The sequence below is a fragment of the Oncorhynchus mykiss genome, chromosome 6 (genome assembly GCF_057628025.1).
Source record: "Oncorhynchus mykiss isolate SJ-2025 chromosome 6, ASM5762802v1, whole genome shotgun sequence".
In the NCBI taxonomy this organism is placed as follows: Eukaryota; Metazoa; Chordata; class Actinopteri; order Salmoniformes; family Salmonidae; genus Oncorhynchus; species Oncorhynchus mykiss.
Genome location: NC_143027.1, coordinates 60744615 through 60764060, shown reverse-complemented (window position 1 = coordinate 60764060; position 19446 = coordinate 60744615). Strand labels below are relative to the sequence as shown.

Genomic DNA, 19446 nt, shown 5'->3' with positions numbered 1-19446 from the left:
ACGCGCACCGACAAAAGTGCCAGACAGAACTTTACGATAGTTTCTATGAGTTGAAGTAGTTCACCTTTGAGGGCTGGCCCAGGAACAGGAGGAGCAGGGGGAGCAGGACGAGGAGCAGGACAGAAGTGTGTGTTGCAGGCCCGGGAAGTTATGGGTCTCTGGGGGTTCAGGCATCCAGCTGCAGGACGTCCCTGTCTCAGACACTGGATAGAACGGGACTGTACCCCTCCCCCACAGGATACAGAACACTGAGAGAGAGAGAGAGAGAGAGAGAGAGAGAGAGAGAGAGAGAGAGAGAGAGAGAGAGAGAGAGTGAGAGAGAGATAGAGGTGTTGAAGATCGTACTTAGAGTAGATTACGAATGCATACACCATGTCCATTACCTCCAAGCTATGTCTAGGGAGAGGAGAGAGAGCCTACGTGCATACAGACATCACAGGCCCCCTGATCAAGGGGAAGTCAGATGTCAGACTGAAAGAGGTTGCCTTGGTAGATACTACATACATATACATGAATACCACCCCCTTTGGGCCTGACAACAGAGAGATAGAGAGCGAGAGTCGAAGGCGAGAGAGGATGTTTCACTAAGTCACATCCATTCAACATGAATCCCCATCATGTCTGGGAGAACAGGCAGGGTGGATGGAGAGTGGATATACATACCTGCTGCCAAGGAGAAGAGTACCAGCCCAGGACCACTGCACTGGTTGTTCTTCCTGGGACGACAAGTCGAGGCTCTGGGCACGGCCCCATGCTGCAGGTCTGCTGGAGCTCCCCAGAGGGTTTGGGAAGGTTCCTGCACCTTCTCATAGGGAACTCTGTGTAGCCCCCCTGTGAATCCCTCTCCCTACAACGCAGCTCTCTGCTTCTGACACCTGGGCCACAGGATGTGGAGCACTGCGGAGAGAACAGCCAGAGGAGGCACCATTAGCAAAATAAAACGGAGAGAATAAGACCATGCGAGAACCCTCAGAGAGAAATACAGCTGGTCCCACAGTGGAGAGAACAAGACAAGGTCAGCCCACATCGCCATAGCAACAGTGCTCAACTTATAAAGTGAATGTCTGAAATGTTCGCCTTTGGTATTCAGGCTATTTGATTTGTTTTGACGAGGGGACACAGCATCAGCACTCTGGATGTGTATGTTCGTCACAAATGCATTTCTGTCTAGACAATCTTCAATGCATGTATGGGTTTCTTTGTGTGCCGGTGTGTACAAGGTTATACAAAGTATGTGTGGGTGTGTTTGTACAGCATGTGCGTCTGTCTGTCTGCCTCCGTGAGTCCCTACCTCGCCCCAGGGTGTTGTGAACCACTGCAGCCGGTCATTCTTGGGGCAGCGGCGCACGACGCATGTCTCCTGGGCCTTGGGTTTGTGGTGTGGCTTACACATACTGTCCGGCACCACCACAGCCTTTGCTCCGGGGTCAGTGCTCCTGCAGAACACGCCACGCTTCCTCATCCCACGCCCACACGACTTGGAACACTGAGAGGAGAGCGGAGGAACAGAGGGTCTGGTAAACTCAGCCTGAAATCATACTGGGAGGCATATGCTCAGTGTTGCGTCTGAACCCTGTGAAGGATGCCGTCAATAAGGGATGAAGTCAGTGCACTAAATCACTCTGGGCTCTCTCTGCAAAGAGACACACTCAACTTGAGATAGCTCGAGAACTCTCAAAGACAGTATGACGTACTGTAACAGTGTAGACCGGGTACAGTGCCTTGCGAAAGTATTCGGCCCCCTTGAACTTTGCGACCTTTTGCCACATTTCAGGCTTCAAACATAAAGATATAAAACTGTATTTTTTTGTGAAGAATCAACAACAAGTGGGACACAATCATGAAGTGGAACGACATTTATTGGATATTTCAAACTTTTTTAACAAATCAAAAACTGAAAAATTGGGCGTGCAAAATTATTCAGCCCCTTTACTTTCAGTGCAGCAAACTCTCTCCAGAAGTTCAGTGAGGATCTCTGAATGATCCAATGTTGACCTAAATGACTAATGATGATAAATAAAATCCACCTGTGTGTAATCAAGTCTCCGTATAAATGCACCTGCACTGTGATAGTCTCAGAGGTCCGTTAAAAGCGCAGAGAGCATCATGAAGAACAAGGAACACACCAGGCAGGTCCGAGATACTGTTGTGAAGAAGTTTAAAGCCGGATTTGGATACAAAAAGATTTCCCAAGCTTTAAACATCCCAAGGAGCACTGTGCAAGCGATAATATTGAAATGGAAGGAGTATCAGACCACTGCAAATCTACCAAGACCTGGCCGTCCCTCTAAACTTTCAGCTCATACAAGGAGAAGACTGATCAGAGATGCAGCCAAGAGGCCCATGATCACTCTGGATGAACTGCAGAGATCTACAGCTGAGGTGGGAGACTCTGTCCATAGGACAACAATCAGTCGTGTATTGCACAAATCTGGCCTTTATGGAAGAGTGGCAAGAAGAAAGCCATTTCTTAAAGATATCCATAAAAAGTGTCGTTTAAAGTTTGCCACAAGCCACCTGGGAGACACACCAAACATGTGGAAGAAGGTGCTCTGGTCAGATGAAACCAAAATTGAACTTTTTGGCAACAATGCAAAACGTTATGTTTGGCGTAAAAGCAACACAGCTCATCACCCTGAACACACCATCTCCACTGTCAAACATGGTGGTGGCAGCATCATGGTTTGGGCCTGCTTTTCTTCAGCAGGGACAGGGAAGATGGTTAAAACTGATGGGAAGATGGATGGAGCCAAATACAGGACCATTCTGGAAGAAAACCTGATGGAGTCTGCAAAAGACCTGAGACTGGGACGGAGATTTGTCTTCCAACAAGACAATGATCCAAAACATAAAGCAAAATCTACAATGGAATGGTTCAAAAATAAACATATCCAGGTGTTAGAATGGCCAAGTCAAAGTCCAGACCTGAATCCAATCGAGAATCTGTGGAAAGAACTGAAAACTGCTGTTCACAAATGCTCTCCATCCAATCTCACTGAGCTCGAGCTGTTTTGCAAGGAGGAATGGGAAAAAATGTCAGTCTCTCGATGTGCAAAACTGATAGAGACATACCCCAAGCGACTAACAGCTTTAATCGCAGCAAAAGGTGGTGTACAAAGTATTAACTTAAGGGGGCTGAATAATTTTGCACGCCCAATTTTTCAGTTTTTGATTTGTTAAAAAAGTTTGAAATATCCAATAAATGTTGTTCCACTTCATGATTGTGTCCCACTTGTTGTTGATTCTTCACAAAAAAATACAGTTTTATATCTTTATGTTTGAAGCCTGAAATGTGGCAAAAGGTCGCAAAGTTCAAGGGGGCCGAATACTTTCGCAAGGCACTGTATGTTTGATGTATTGAATAGACGTGAAAAGACCTGGAATAAAAGTCATTTTATTTGTATCCTATACTGTGCACTGCTTAATAAAAGCATATACATCAGATAATGCAGTAAAGAGAAACGCCCCTCCAGGTATCTGCGGTATCCCTGACAGACAGGCTTTTATAGAAACAACAGGCGGAGATCCCAGTCACTACTGACTAAGATGGAGAACACTGTCACTGATAATGACTAGGTATTCATAGCCTCTATAAATCTGGCCATGTCAGTTTTGCCCAGCCAACTAAATTGAGGGACTCACAATAATGGCGTGTGATTAATGACGATAATATGATTGAAATAGTTCTCTGCAGTCTGTGTCCTGTTCTCAGGCCAGTGAGTACGCAATTAACCATGTGTCCAGCAGAGGGCAGAGGAGTGGTTTCCCCATACATTAGGCCACCACAGACATTTGCTAATTAATTGCAGTGCTAGCTGACACATCTCAAAGTCTTATAGAATCAAAAAAATAAATATTCAAATAAGATTTCAAAAACAACCTTTTTCAAACTATAATAGGCAGTATATGGGCATGTCGCGAAGTGTGGCCTACCTGTGACCAGGCTCCAGAGCTCCACTCAGATGGGCAAGCCTGGGTGTGGCAGGGCTGCACCTGGGCCGGGGCGATGACCGGGCACAGGGAGTGAGCCACCACCTCCTCCCGCTGGTACGTCACCTTACGCAAGCACTGGATGTGACGTGTCTGTTGCCCGCCACCACAGGACCGACTGCAGGGCCCCCAGTCCCCTGTCGTCCAGCTGAGGAGAGAAATGGAGAGATGTGTCAGCCCAAGTACCAAACTAACAAAATGCTCCTCGAAAAAGACTCACTGAATTATGAGAAACAGAATGGCGGTATAGCTCTTAGAATGACTCATAAACCTGCACATAATCTCACAGTCACAAACACACACTGTGTGAGTACAGCAAAATAACTGCTGTACTCAGCAAAGTCAGCAGGGAACCTATCCAAACAGATCATTTGACTGTATACATTCCCCTCCTAACCTCTGTCATAAGCGTGTCAACCACATGAGACAGATCCCTAATCCTGGCAAGGAACCACAGATTTCCTCAATCTGTATAATTTATTTTCACTCTCTCCCCACTCTCTTATCACTCTCTCCCCTGTGCCCACAGGAAGTACAGAGACACACGCACACACACACACATATACTGCACATGTGCTCTACAAGCATCAGTACCCACCTCTGCACGCAGCACACACATGAGAATCTAAACATAACATAAACAGTACATCACTGGGGCCGATCTCCCAGCCATTCAGGACCTCTAAACCAGGCGATGTCAGAGGAATGTCCTAAAAATGGTCAAAGACTCCAGCCACCCAAGTCTGGAACCAACAGGACCCTGAACAGCTTCTACCCCTAAGCCATAAGACTGCTAAATAGCTAACCAAATAGCTACCCGGACTATCTGCATTGATCATTTTTGCACAAACTTTTTTTTACTCATCACATACGCTGCTGCTACTGTTAATTATCTGTCATTTCGTTCCTCAATTACCTCGTACCCCTACACATCGACTCGGTGCTGGTACCCCGTGTACACTACCGGTCCAACGTTTTAGAACACCTACCCATTCAAGGGTTTTTCTTAATTGTTTACTATTTTCTACATAGTAGAGTAATAGTGTAGACATAAAAACTATGAAATAACACATATGGAATCATGTAGCAAATAGAAAATAGTAAAAAAGAAAGAAAAACCCTTGAATGGGTAGGTGTTCTAAAACTTTGGACCGGTGGTGTCCAGTTGAAGTCGGAAGACTACATACACTTAGGTTGGAGGCATTAAAACTCGTTTTTCAACCACTCCACACATTTCTTGTTAACAAACTATAGTTTTGGCAAGTTGGTTAGGACATCGACTTTGTGCATGACACAAGTAATTTTTCCAACAATTGTTTACAGACAGACTATTTCACTTATAATTCACTGTATCACAATTCCAGTAGGACAGAAGTTTACATACAACGTTTACTGTGCCTTTAAACAGCTTGGAAAATTCCTGAAAATTATGTAATGGCTTTAGAAGTTTCTGATAGGCTAATTGACAACATTTGAGTCAATTGGAGGTGAACCTGTGGATGTATTTCAAGGCCTACCTTCAAACTCAGTGCCTCTTTGCTTGACATCATGGGAAAATCAAAAGAAATCAGCCAAGACCTCAGAAAATAAATTGTAGTCTGGTTCATCCTTGGGAGCAATTTTCAAATGCCTGAAGGTACCACGTTCATCTGTACAAACAATAGTTTGCAAGTATAAACACCATGGGACCATGCAGCTGTCATACCCCTCAGGAAGGAGACGCGTTCTGTCTCCTAGAGATGAACGTACTTTGGTGCGAAAAGTACAAATCAATCCCAGAACAACAGCAAAGGACCTTGTGAAGACGCTGGAGGAAACAGGTACAAAAGTGTCTATATCCACAGTAAAACGAGTCCTATATCGTCATAACTTGAAAGGCCACTCAGCAAGGAAGAAGCCACTGCCCCAAAACCACCATAAAAAAGCCAGACTACGGTTTGCAACTGCACATGGGGACAAAGCTCATACTTTCTTCGAGAAATGTCCTCTGGTCTGATGAAACAAAAATAGGACTGTTTGGCCATAATGGCCATCATTATGTTTAGAGGAAAAAGGTGAAGATCACCATCCCAACCCTGAAGCACGGGGGTGGCAGCATCAAATTGTGGGGGTGGCAGCATCAAATTGTGGGGGTGCTAAGCTGCAGGAGGGACTGTTGCACTTCACAAAATAGATGGCATCATGAGGAGGAAAATGATGTGGGTACATTGAAGCAACATCTCAAGACATCAGTCAGGAAGTTAAAGCTTGGTCGCAAATGGGTCTTCCAAATGGATAATGACCCCAAGAATAGTTCCAAAGTTGTGGCAAAATGGCTTAAGGACAACAGTCAAGGTACTGGAGTGGCCATCACAAAGCCCTGACCTCAATCCTATAGAATATTTGTGGGAAGAACTGAAAAAGCGAGTGCGAGGAAGGAGGCCTACAAACCTGACTCAGTTACACCAGCTCTGTCAGGAGGAATGGGCCAAAATCCACCCAACTTATTGTGGGAAGCTTGTGGAAGGCTGCCCATTTGACCCAATTTAAACAATGTAAAGGCAATGCTACCAAATACTAATTGAGTGTATGTAGACTTCTGACCTACTGGGAATGTGATGAAATAAATAAAAGCTGAAATAAATAATTCTCTTTACTATTATTCTGACATTTCATATTCTTAAAATAAAGTAGTGATCCTAACTGACCTAAGACAGTGAATTGTTACTAGGATTAGGAATTGTGAAAAACTGAATTTAAATGTATTTGGCTAAGGTGTATGTAAACTTCCGACTTCAACTGTATATAGCCAAGTTGTTACTAATTGTGTAACTATTATTACTTTTATTATTATGTTTTACTTTTCTATTATTTCTCTATTTTCTCTCTCTGCTCCCGAGTGGCACAATGGTCTAAGGCACTGCATCTCAGTGCTAGAGGCATCACTACAGACCCTTGTTCAATCCCGGGCTGTATCACAACCGGCCGTGATCGGGCGTCCCATAGGGCGGCGCACAATTGGCCCAGCATCGTCCGGGTTAGGGGAGGGTTTGGCCAGGGTAGGGGAGGGTTTGGCCGAGGTAGGCCGTCAGTGTAAATAAGAATTTGTTTTAATTGACTTGCCTAGATAAATAAAGGTAAAATAAAACAAATGTAAAAATTGTTGGGAAGGGATGTAAGTAAGCATTTCACTGTAAGTCTACACCTTTTTTTCCCAAGTATGTGATTAATAAAATGTGGTATGATTTGTGTACAACATACTAAAACAGTGCAAGGTTTCCACCATACAGTATAAGGCTAACCGTATACAGCCGATTCTCACCTTCAGTTAACCCCAAAGCTCCCCTCAGAGCTCCCCTTAGCCCAACTCTCCTCTCCCCTGGCCTGGTCTGGTCTGGCTGTAGGGAGGGACAGGATCCTACACTCAGCGTATCCACTAGTTGTGGCCTTCTGGTATCTGTGGATCATTCTCAGCCTCTGATGAAAGCAGCCAGTCTCTAAAATAGACTGTGTCTTGGCATTTTGGGCGTAGGGAGATTAGCGCAAATGACTGCTCCGACTACCACATGACCAGGGGCATGGAGGACGGACAGCTGACTCAGTCGAGTTCTGAGGCTCCGCTGCCGACCAGCCACTCCTACTGCCCTTCTGTCAGACCTTTCATTTCCCTTCAAACCCATCTCTGATAAATGAGGGAGAAGGCTAAACTGCAATTTTGAGGGGAGAAACACGACCCGTCTAGCAAAGCACCGGTTCAGATTTCTCTTCTCTCTTTTTTCACTGCCATATAAATAACAATATGTCACTGGAATGAGCTTGAATTACTGTGCTTCACTGCAAACCAATGTTGGCTTAGCTGTAATTTGTATTTCTGGAATCTTTCAATAACTCCCATATTTCCAGCCATACAATTTAACTTGAAAAATGTTGGGAACATTGAGAAATACTGGATCGCTTTACATTCATGCAGTGGTTACATTTTACTGTCATGGTGCGGGCTGCATTTCACTGGCAAACGTTGACTTTCCATCTGATGCACAACCTGTTACTATACTAACAATCTATTCAAGTGCAAAGTAGCAGTTGCACGGCAACCAACAGCACTTCAGGTTAGTGACTTCAAGCATCACTCTAAAACAGCAGCCTCTCTGAGCACCTCCTCCTACTCCCTGCTCTGGGCCTGCCTGCTGATGTCTCCCCGTTTCTCCCGGAGTTTGGTGCACGTGCCACAACGACCCAGGACGAGCCAGATAAGTAACTCTACAGCTGCAGCCTGCCTACAGGAATCTTCTTCAGAGCACTAAATAAACTATAAACTAAATAAATAATCATGTCAAATAAATAAAAAAGGAAGTAAAAGTAACATTGGGAGACAGACAGAAGAAAGGAGAGAGAGAGAGAGTAGAAACGGATGCACCAGGGGAACTGCAAAACTCTTTAAGGCATTAACATTCATCTCTCCGGTGACATCCTGGGCTGGCAGATAAAGTTGGCTCCTAGCAGGCCTCGTGGTGTTTGATCTCGCCATGCCCCACACTGCACAGTGACTGCTTGAAAGCAAGTGGCCCTTGCAGGCAAGCCTGCATTGTCTGGTTGAGGCTGGGGCTCTAGACCGGTGCTAAGGCTGGAGTTGGCGCAATAGGGCTGGGACTCAGTGCTGGATTCCTGGCTGGCTAGACTGATCTGGCCCTATGGGGATCCAGACTCTCTCTCTATAATAAAACATGGACAGACCTGTCAGCACTGCAGATAGTCGATGGAAAGAGGCCTCTTTTACGCTCCTCCTTCTCTGTTTTTGATAACATGCCCGTACAGTTTGGAAGCATTTGTAAAAAGGTATCCCATAAATCCTGACACTTAATCAGCGGGAAACAGGGTCCACTGATTCAGGAGTCTGGTACTGATGAACAGGACTCTGCTCGTGGATTTATGTTGATGATATCATTCACCTGGACGGCACACTTCCTCTCCAACTCACACGGGGGGAGGTCATTAGTGGTCTGGTCCATTTAAACCTTTCCCCTAGATAACAGATATAGTTTGACCCAGATTACAGGGAAGAAACCCCCTCTCAAATGGTGGGAGCCTCACAGAGAAAGAGTGGCAGCATGTTTAAGTCGTAACTGATAGCGCGCTGGCTGGTTATTAACCCTCTCAGAGACAGGCGGGCAGCACAGTCTCGGGTCTTAGCCTTCTTCTATACAGTGACGGAGCCGCCTGTGGAAATGTGACGTAGTAAAAATGTGACCGCAGCACATACCACAGAAGAAGAGAAGGTGATCTCTGTGGTATGTGCCCCTGTCACATTTTTACGACGATAGTCCCCTGAACACAGAAGAAAGTGAGTGGTTTAAGTGGTCTAGCACCAGGCCTACAAACATGTCTCGAGAGATAATGATGTAGAATAGAATGATGTACCACCGCACTCCCCAAGATGCAACAGTACTGCGCTGACACAACATACACACCAAAGGCACTCACTGACTCCCACCAGGCTTAGAGTCATTTCAATTACCCACTGTTATTGAACGATTTGTCAAGATTTTGACAGGGAAAGCTGCACTGGTTATTATTGTTTCTTTAAGGAAACAGTTGTATGGTCCTGATTTCCCCCTCACCCACCATCACTCATATACGCTGTACTGTAACGTGAGTGTAGGGGTGGGACATCGGACAACACAGGCAGACAACAACAAGGAGAGGATGACAGGCGGGTGGCGAGAGAGAGAAACGTTTGTCATCTCTTTGTCAGCGTGTCAGGCTCAAAGAGTCTCTCTACTGACTGGTTCATGGCTGTTCCTTTGAAGATGGAGCATCGTAAATCGAGTCAGTCCCATAGGAGCTGAATGGATTGTCACTGGAGCAGAGCCGAAGTGAAATTCATTCAATATCCCAACTTTTATTTGCAAAGTTGAGAATTGCATCCAGTATCTGAAGAAAATGGTTGGTGTCTGAAATAAATTCCCTGAATGATGAGATCAACCAAAATGTCTGAAAGGATTCCATCCTGATGCCCAGTAAGTGTTTGGAAATTACTTTTACTGGTCTGTCGTGGTTGTAGAACATTGTTGACGATCCCAATTTAGCAGACAGTTGTTAATAATGGGCTAATAATTGTCTGACTTTTTCTAGCATCTTCATTCTTTGTCTCCGGTGGTGAAGACCACTCATTGAGGAGAAACGAGAGGCTGCGGAGGTCTTCTTCAGAATTGTCTCTGTGCTGAACCTTATCAGTGCGAGCAGTACTCAGACAGTCAGGCAGGGTGAAACTGAGCATGAGTGGGACTGGGGCAGCTCTCTCCTGTGGCCTGGTCCAGAAGCTGTGGCTTTGAGCTGGGGCCAGTGCTGGGAAAACCAAGCCGGCCTGCCCCTGTCTGGAGGGTATGTTAATTCCGTTTGGTTTGGGAGCCGGAGCCTTGGGTAAGGAACGTACGGGGCTCTCCAGCAGGACACGACAGGGAGAGAAGGCTGAGTGGTCCCTGCCCGCAGCAAAGAGACCACACCAGCCTCCCAGACCAAGCCACAGCAGCTCGCCAATGGAACTAAAGCACAGACAGTAGGCTGAGGTTGTGGTATGTGTCTGTCAGAATGAGAGAGAGAGACAGAGAGACAGAGAGACAGACTGAAAAAGAGAGGGTTAATTACTAGGCTGGGCAGGGCTGCGTGTTGCACAGGTGAGAGCTGAGCACTGGTCGGGTCTGAGGGTTGCACTGTGTCGAGTTGACTTGGGTCCGCTGATCTTGCAAACAGATGGCTTTTGTCGAGATCCGACCTGAAAGAGAGAAAAAGAGAGAGAGAGAGAGAGAGAGAGAGAGAAGGAGAGCGAGGTAGACAGACAGACATCATCATTCCTATCAGTTTGCCTTGTCTTTTACGACCACTGAAAAGGTCACACACAAAGCCCAAGCTCTTCTCCCGTCTGAGCAACACAGGGGGGCTTGACAACTAAAGTAAAGTATGAACGAAATAGTGACTGGGTAAGCTTGTCTAGAGCTCTCTGTCTGCTTTCACCCTCCCTACTGGGATAGAGTGAATAGAGCAAGGGAGCCACTGATCCAGGCTCACATATAAAAACACACACATTCGCTGACATACATTGATGAGTGAATAGGATAGAGTACTCAGGGAGGTCTGTAAAGGACCAAGGGAGACCGTGCAACCTTTTCACTGTTGCTTACAAAGATGCTTTTGATGAGCCAGAATGCACTTCCTGCTAGCCCAATGCACCACACACATACACACACACACACACACACACACACACACTCATGGAATTCTCTCATCCTGGGCTCACCTCCAGCACACGGGGCCGAGCAGTCAGAGCGAACCACTCCCCATGTGTAGTTGGGTTTCCTCTCACTGCGGGGCAAGGTGTACTCCCACACCACACCCGAGTTCTTACCCTGCAGCAGGATCTGAGGGAGAGAGGGAAAATATGACAGTGAGGTATTGGATCTGTATTAGCACCTCCACAAGTGTGGTTAGCAGTCATTCCCCTCCCTGCCAAAATAGACAAGGCTAAGCATACCCTGAAGTGGTTCCAAGCAATGGACCATAGAGAATGACAATGAAAAACTAAGACAAGTGAAGTGACAGGAAACTGGTGACTTGGTGACAATGGTGCTGTGGAACTGTGTGTGTGTGTGCGTGCGCATGTGTGTGCGCGTGCAAGTCTTTGTGTGTGTCTGTGTGTAGCCCTTGTAAGGGTCCAATAGACAAAGCTCTGTGACTGAACTGAAAAGTGACCGCTTGGCAGACATAGATGTTGGATTATGGAGCACAGGCTGGGGTTGCTTCTAATGGAGTGGAAAGCTCTCTCTCAAATGAAGGGCTGCTTTGTTCCCCATATACTTGGTCAAAACATTTTGGGGTCAATATTCAAACCGCCAAACTGATGGATTTGTTGACAATGCCCAGCAGCAGTGACACTGATTCAGGCCTGCAAGCAAATGGCTAATTATTTACCTATTACAAGTAATTGTCTCTCATATCAAACTCTAACATTTGTCTCAAATGTTGTTGTGTATGTAAACCAGTAAGACACACACACACACACACACACACACACACACACACACACACACACACACTTTAATTACTACAGGGGGTTCAGACTTTTACAAGCTAAATATGCTAACAGCCTCAGCTCTCACCGTAGATTATCCCTATTGTAGTCCAACTAGAGCAGAGGCAGGGGGTTTACACATGGAGAAGACATCTGTACTGAGATCAGATGTCTGAAGGAAAGGTCCTCCTGTTCAATGTACTGGGATCAGATAAAATGACTGTACATCTGTCCCGTGGGCACGGTCAGCGATATGAACTTTATGTGCATCCGGATAGATGTTGAAACATGCGCTCTCCAAAGCTCAGTGAAGCAGGACATACGAACATGAGACTGCTCTGTACGGGCTCCAGAGGCACTCTCCAGTGAGTCCACAACAGGTAACAGAAACCAAGAACCTGGGCAGTAGGTATGGTGAGAAGCGAATTGGATTTAAAGCGTTATCAGAGGAGTCGTTGCAGAGAGGGTTTAGTGGAAAGAGAAAGTGAGGTGGAAAATGTTGACTTAGCTATGAACTTAATAAAGCTTTAAGCTAACCCCCAGAGCTTCCAGGCTAAATATATTGCCCTGGACCTGTGCCATTGGACCTTTTCACACTAGCCTTTCCAGGACCGGTCCAAATTTACTGCTGGCACTGCACAGCAAACACAAGTTCCAGAACGCAGTCCCAGGGGCTCCCCTGTCCATCTGGAGCCCTGACATCAGACACAACACGAGACAGCTCTCCCTAACCCTGCCTGCCTGGGATAGTCCACAGCCCTAAATGCCCTCTCCCCACCTCCACCGCCATCCAAGCCTCAACCTAATTCACTGTGCATGACTTCTCTCTGATATGCCGCAGTGGTTTCAAACAGACAAAAACCCAACAATCTCATTTTGCCATTCTCACATGACAAGAGTAGATTAATGCCTATGAAAATAATAATTCCTATTTTGTACCAGGGTATATTATTAATTTCACTGTAGCGCTCATTAGGCTAAGGGGGAAATGATGATGAATTACAGAGTGGCAGACATCGCTACAACTCCCCAGCATCACCTACTGCCTGCCTGCTGCCCAGGTCCACAATCCTCTGCTCTCGACTGACGTGACCCCACCAAACACTTTGCCACTTTGTCAATACAGAGGATAATCCCTATTCCAATTCAAATAACATCCCTAGAGCTCACCATATGTTGTGTCTCATTTCTCCCTGCCTTTTTCTTGACATTCTCCCGTCTGATTTGGCTATATACATGAACACGGTCAGAGTTTACCCTCACCACTCTTCAACATTTGTTTTCAGGAATTGTTTCTAGCCGAGTCAGGGTCTCAGAGCCATCAACATTGTTCTAGTTTTCCACGACAGCGTAAAAGATCTGCCAGGCTCAGTGGAACCCAGTTTCCTTCCCTTTCTGCTACCTTTATAATTTGGAACGCATTTAAGTCTCTCTCTCTCTCTCTCTGTGCCCTGACCCAAGCTCTTCAGATCTATACAGTTCAATTGCAGAATTCTTTTAATCTTTTAAACTGGGTCCCTCTCTTCTTTTTTGTAATTACGGAACATAGAGAGATTAATGTCCTCTCATCTGCAGATCAGCAACCTGCTACTGCTAACCCTGCTACTGCTAACCGCACTAGTGGACACATGACTCTCAGGCTACATGGGAGAAACCACGTCAGTGCAGCGAGCAGCATGCTGTTACCACACTCAGAATGGAGCACTAAGCACTTTAAAGTCCATCAAATCAGGCCATTTGAACTTTGTGTGGTGATGTAAAGCTAACAAAAAAACATGTAGAAAAACATTTAGAAATGACATGGTCAGATCCACTCTTTCTGCAAAATGACAAAAATTACTGAAAGGCATTCCAGGGATTTTACTATGGCATTTCTCATATATTTATAGGCGCCATTTAAACTTCAGCTCTCAGTTCACAGGCAGCCCGAGGCCGAGGGCTTTGTCCAAACTAGCTTTTACATTACTTTCACCTTGCCTTTGGTGGATAGATAACAGACCAAACTTTCCAAACTCACCTGGTTTTCCCCCTCTTTTTTTAAGAGTTCAAAGGGCATGTGAAAAAAGCTTGCCACCGTTTACATAGCTATCTGGGGAATATATCCTCTGCCTCTCAACACCCTAACTCTTAAATATACAAACTAAAGCATGAGCAACCTCGAGAGCCACTTATTCTCCAAGGACAATCAATAACACTTGTTTTCATTCGACTGTCAGGAGCTTCATTTCTATTCTTTTCGACCATCAGTTGCAGCAGTGAGTGACGACAAGTAAAGGCTTGCTTTTACCTCAGAGCTTAGGCCTCTGCTCTGACAGGTAAGACAAAAGAATGTCCTACGGGCGTGTAAACTCTGCAGTGTCCAACCAGCTGCTATGTCTACATCCTTACGTTTTTAAAAGGAAGACACTAAATCATAGGATCACATACTAGAGCCTGTGACACATAAGGTGAGGTGTCCACTTTGACCTTAATGGTGAATATGGAAGCACGTCGGCCCGTTTAGCCTAATTGACCACTTTTTCTCCCTTCTCTGGCTTCCTCTCTCTCGCTCTGTCGTTCTCTATCTCTATCTCTCTCTCTCTCTCTCTCTCTCTCTCTCTCTCTCTCGGCCACTGCTTTGAGATGCTTGACACCTCTCCCTGCCACTCTATTGAAGTTAAAGCCGCTGGCCTGGTTTCATATTTTTTTTCTTCTTTTGCATGAAGTGCACGAACCTGGAAGTTCAAAGCACATGGCGATCTGTTTGAACCCCAGACCTCTTGATTATAGAGACGAAAGCCCCGACAACATCAGAATCAGGACACAATTCATCCTGAACCCCTCGTTGTTGTTGTTGGGAGTTTTCTCTTTTTTCCCGCCCACCCTGCACTACAGCCTGGCCTTGTTTTCATCTGGGTGAGCATCCGAGCCCTGCGCCAAGGCCCTGTCACCGCTAATTCGGTAACGGATGTCAGGGTAGATGGGGACGGAGGGGCAGCTTACTTCAAAGACCAGGGTCTCATTAGTGGGTCCAGCCGTGTACAGGCTCTCTGGGTGGTTGAAAGAGCGCTGATAGTCAAACACCGTCCCACCGAACTGGAACTTTCCAGGCCAGTCCACTGTCCAGTCCCCTGTCAGATAGTACTTCCTCTTCAGGGTGCGCACAGCCAGGTAGCTGGTGGAGATCTCCATCTCCTGAACATGGATGCTCCGCGCTCCAGGTGGGATGGTCACCATGGCGTAGTATTCTGAACAGGGAGAGAAAGAGCTCATTTACCTTCTGAGAGTCAGGAAATTGATTTATTAGAGATTCTTATTTTGTACAACATGGCAACACTCATTACACTGTCCTGTGTATATTCAAGTATTTCACTGGGATGAATTATCATCAAGACCAAACCCAAAAGTAGATTACCAGTGCAGAAAACACCTTTCAACTAACAACTTTCCCTGGTTTTAATCTTACCTTTGTACATTGTATTACACAGTGTTTTATATAACATGATCATACGGTGCTGTGTTTTCAGTAAAGAGGTGAGACAGTAAGCTTAATTCACTGAGACAGCATAAACCATTATAACTCTCTGCAGTATACGGCTGCCCTGGTGTGACGACGCATGCAAGCGGCCACATAAATAACTTTCCACTATATTAGAAGCAACCCCAGCCTGTGCTCCATGACCCAACATCTAGGTCTGCCAAGCGGTCACTTTTCGGTTCAGTCACAGAGCTTTGTCTATTGGACCCTTAAAGGGCCACACACAGACACACATACATACACACAGACGGTGATCTGGAAAGGTTGCTCTTAGCCAGTTGTGAGAGTATAGTATGAGGTCTGGAGGAAGGGACCGTATCCCCCACAGTGGCATCTGCTAGAGAATTCATCCTGTGATGTTCAGATAACTCTGCCCCAATGACACTGTGCCAGAATGGTCCGACAACAGAGCTCCCACTCTCTTCCACTGCATCAAATTGACCCGTCAGTCTTCGCGCTTGACGTACCATTAGCTCTGTGCTGGAGGACGTACTGGCCTTTGAAGAACTTGCAGGTGGAGTTGTCCCCTCTACAAACTCCACAGGCATCCAGAGTTGCCTTAGAGCCCAGCACCTGGTCACAACCTACCGGCTACAAGATGGAAGAAACAGAAGGAACTTGGACAACACAGAAGGCATCCTGGGTCCTACATCACATTCAGTAGACTTAGATGTAGTTAATGAGTTGCTGTACATCATGTTCCTCAAATCTGCACTTTACCTCACAGACTCCTTCGATGCACAAGTCCCCTCTGTGGTCTGAGCAGGATGTCCCGTCCTTGACTTTGCTGGCCATGGCAAAGAAGAAGTCAAAGTCCTCGGCGATGCAGTACAGCTTGCAGATATCCTCAGCTGCAGAGGACATAGAGAAGATTTAACAGGTGTTATAAACAAGATCATGGAGGTTACTCTGCACCTGTGCATTAACCAATTCCTCCTTCCCAGGTGTGAGTCTCCAGGACTACATAAAGAGCACAAACCTCCGTATGGCCTCTCTCTGTCACTGGTACACTCCATATTACAATGTGGGGCTTGGGAAAGGCCTATGGTAATGAAGGAACCGTACTCGCCAATTGATGAGGGCAAGCTAGGAGCCAATCGATGGAGTAATGGTGAATAGTGTATTCGGGGTTCTATTGTGTTAAAGATGCATGTCCACTGCAGTGCAATGTACGGACCCTCTGGGGACTGAGTAGCAGACCTCTGACACATACGTCAAACCTGAAAGGCTGTTACAAATGGGCCCATAAAACAGGAATGCAGGGAGGGCAGCTTCTCCACAGATCTCACACAGAGTTCCAGACATGGGTTCCGGGTTCTCTGTTCAACACACAGTCATAGTCTAATGACAGGGGTGTTACCAGCAGCATGGCAACAGCCTAGTGACACAGGGGCATTATTATCTGACCAGCTTCAGTTTTGGGACTCTGGCTATTCAGATTCCTTCCGTTTTGTCTTAATGTCAATCTGTTCCATTACAGAGGATGTGAACCACTGAATGCATTCCAGAAGCATTTCTATTTGACATTTAATGTTAGTAATTCACTTCCGTAGGCCAAGTCCCTTGATTTCATAAAGTCTATTGGATTTGGTGCTTAGAGCCCAGTTAGACTGCCCTTACCTCCTGATACCTCGGCTTGTCCTCTGAAATTGTGCCACAGTCAGACACTACAGGCTGCCCTGGGGGCTGGGCCTTAGGGAGTGTCCCTCCACAGGGGGAGAGAGAGGGAGGAGGGCGAGCGGTGTGGAACCACTCTACAATCACGGAGCGACCATTCAACTCAGTCCCCAAGAGGCTTTTCGGGATCTGCTGCTTGCATCTTCATGAATCAGCGTCTCACTAAGGTAAATGGGGTGACAGCCAAACTCTCTCTCTCTCTCTCTCTCTCCCTCCCTTCTCTCTCACTCATACAGTATGTATGCTGTAGACACAGGTAAAACCTGCCTTAAGGGCTTCCTTTATAATATATTCCTTCTCCCTGAGAGAGCAGGTGGCTACATGTTTCCCATGTAGATTAGACTGACCGGTTATCCACAGCCCTCCCAGGCATGAGTAGACTGATACACATGTAGAGTAGACTGACACATTGATGTGGTGCACATGAGGCATGTTTTTGGCTTCAACATTCAAATTTGTCAACCAGGACATAACGCTCTGATCAATCTGCAATGCTAATTAAATGCACTTTTTTTTAACAAGCCTGTACTGTATTAACAAACAGTGAATCTATCCAATCTGGCTGAATGAGGTGCATTCTAGATGGACTCTATTTGCTCATTAAACATTTACCCTGTTCCTAATTACAGGGGGAATTGAACAAATAGTTGCCATACCTTCCACCTTGGTGTAGGGCTTCCATTTGTAGTACCATCCCCTGAAGGGTTTGCTGTTGTACTCAGCACACTGCTGAGCACGGAAGTCCACTCCGCTGGGCTGGCACGGCTTTGTGTTACACAGCTGGTTGAGACGACTGGAGCCCTGGCAAAACTTCCCGTTGTGTTGTGGCCTAAAACAACAGACAATTAACACATGTAGACCCAACACAGATGTGGCATAGGTTAGGGCAGGCATTCTCTTCTCCTTATGTTCAACACAAACTACCAAAACTAACCTGTTGAAGTAATTAGTGCAGGCAGGTAATGGTGAAGTGACTATGGATAGATAATAAACAGCGAGTAGCAGCAGTGTACAAAACCAATGGGGGGGGGGGGGGGACAATGTAAATAGTCCGGTGGCATGAGAAGGGACTCAAGCCAACATTTCTAGGGCCCTGTTTTGACAGTTTCAAAGCAGAATGAAATAAATCACATTTAAGACAAAGTATACAATGACAGCCTCAAAACAACACTACTACTCAGGTTAATGGGTTTTCATCCAGGTTCCCAACCACTCCTGTGAAGACAGCAGCCTCAAGTACCTCCAGTCTGCCACATTAATAGAAAAGGCCTTCTGTTCTTAGGAACAACCTACCAGTGGAGGCAGTTGAGGGGAGGACGGCTCATTAATAATGGCTGGAACGGAGCGAATGTCATCAGACACATGGAAACCACGTGTTTGATGTATTTGATACCATTCCACTCATTCCCCTCCAGCCATTACCACGAGCCCGTCTTCCCCAATTACGCTGCCACCAACCTCCTGTGGAACCTACTCACACCGTTTCCCTGTTGTGAGCCTGATAGGCTGTTTTAAAGTGGAGCGGTGCACTTCTTGGGCAGGCTTCCACTGCCTAACCTCAGAGCGAATGAATCTCCGTTAGGCTCTTCCTGCTGGAGCAGAGCCAGCATTCACTTACAGCTAAGTGAATGTGTGGATGTCGGTGTTTGTGTGTGTGTGTGCTTGCGTGTTCACACATGGGGATCAGTGTGTTGTTAAATGAGAAGGAAAGTCTTCCATGATTCATTCAAGTGACTGAGTAATAAGTCTTCATTTCAAACGCCCTGGGTAGATGTGTGTGCATTAGTAGACAGTCTGGGTTCAAAATGTCAACCGAAATAGAAACAAATAAACACAACACTTGTCATAGTCACCTAGACAAGCTCTGGGAAATATTATTGGATTTCATTGCCAAGATCAAATATGTAAGCTAACACAACAACAACATCAGCCCAGACACTAAACAGCAAAGCAAAACACAATAAAAAATAAAAAAAACTATTTGTGGTTAAGCATAAAACCTCAAACCACTAATTCCTATCAAACCACACACAGCAAAAATATGATATGTGTATTATGTTAAGCAACAAAGCGGCACACATTCCATAATTTATTTTACTGTCAACACTCGATACACCGATAAATGCGAGCGCTGATAACAGTGGATTGTCACACATAAAACCTGGATGGCAAACCTCTTTCTGGTGCGTCCCAGAGCTGCTAGGAAGGCCCAGAATGA

At 45.9% G+C, this 19446-nt stretch overlaps 1 protein-coding gene across 4 annotated transcripts in view; it reads right to left on the bottom strand.

Annotated features, from left to right (window-relative positions):
* The window catches only part of LOC110526274 (A disintegrin and metalloproteinase with thrombospondin motifs 18), a 47992-nt gene that overhangs the window by 2844 nt on the left and 25702 nt on the right, over positions 1-19446 (bottom strand). For all 4 annotated transcript variants that reach the window (XM_090238442.1, XM_090238441.1, XM_021607090.3 and 1 more), the window contains 10 exons: positions 17885-18057; positions 16272-16402; positions 16019-16142; positions 15017-15261; positions 11264-11384; positions 10615-10741; positions 3934-4138; positions 1292-1486; positions 664-897; positions 65-248 (listed from right to left, as the gene is read on the bottom strand). In XM_090238442.1, coding sequence (XP_090094568.1) covers positions 65-248; positions 664-897; positions 1292-1486; positions 3934-4138; positions 10615-10741; positions 11264-11384; positions 15017-15261; positions 16019-16142; positions 16272-16402; positions 17885-18057 — 1739 coding nt within the window. The remainder of the gene's footprint in view (positions 1-64; positions 249-663; positions 898-1291; positions 1487-3933; positions 4139-10614; positions 10742-11263; positions 11385-15016; positions 15262-16018; positions 16143-16271; positions 16403-17884; positions 18058-19446) is intronic.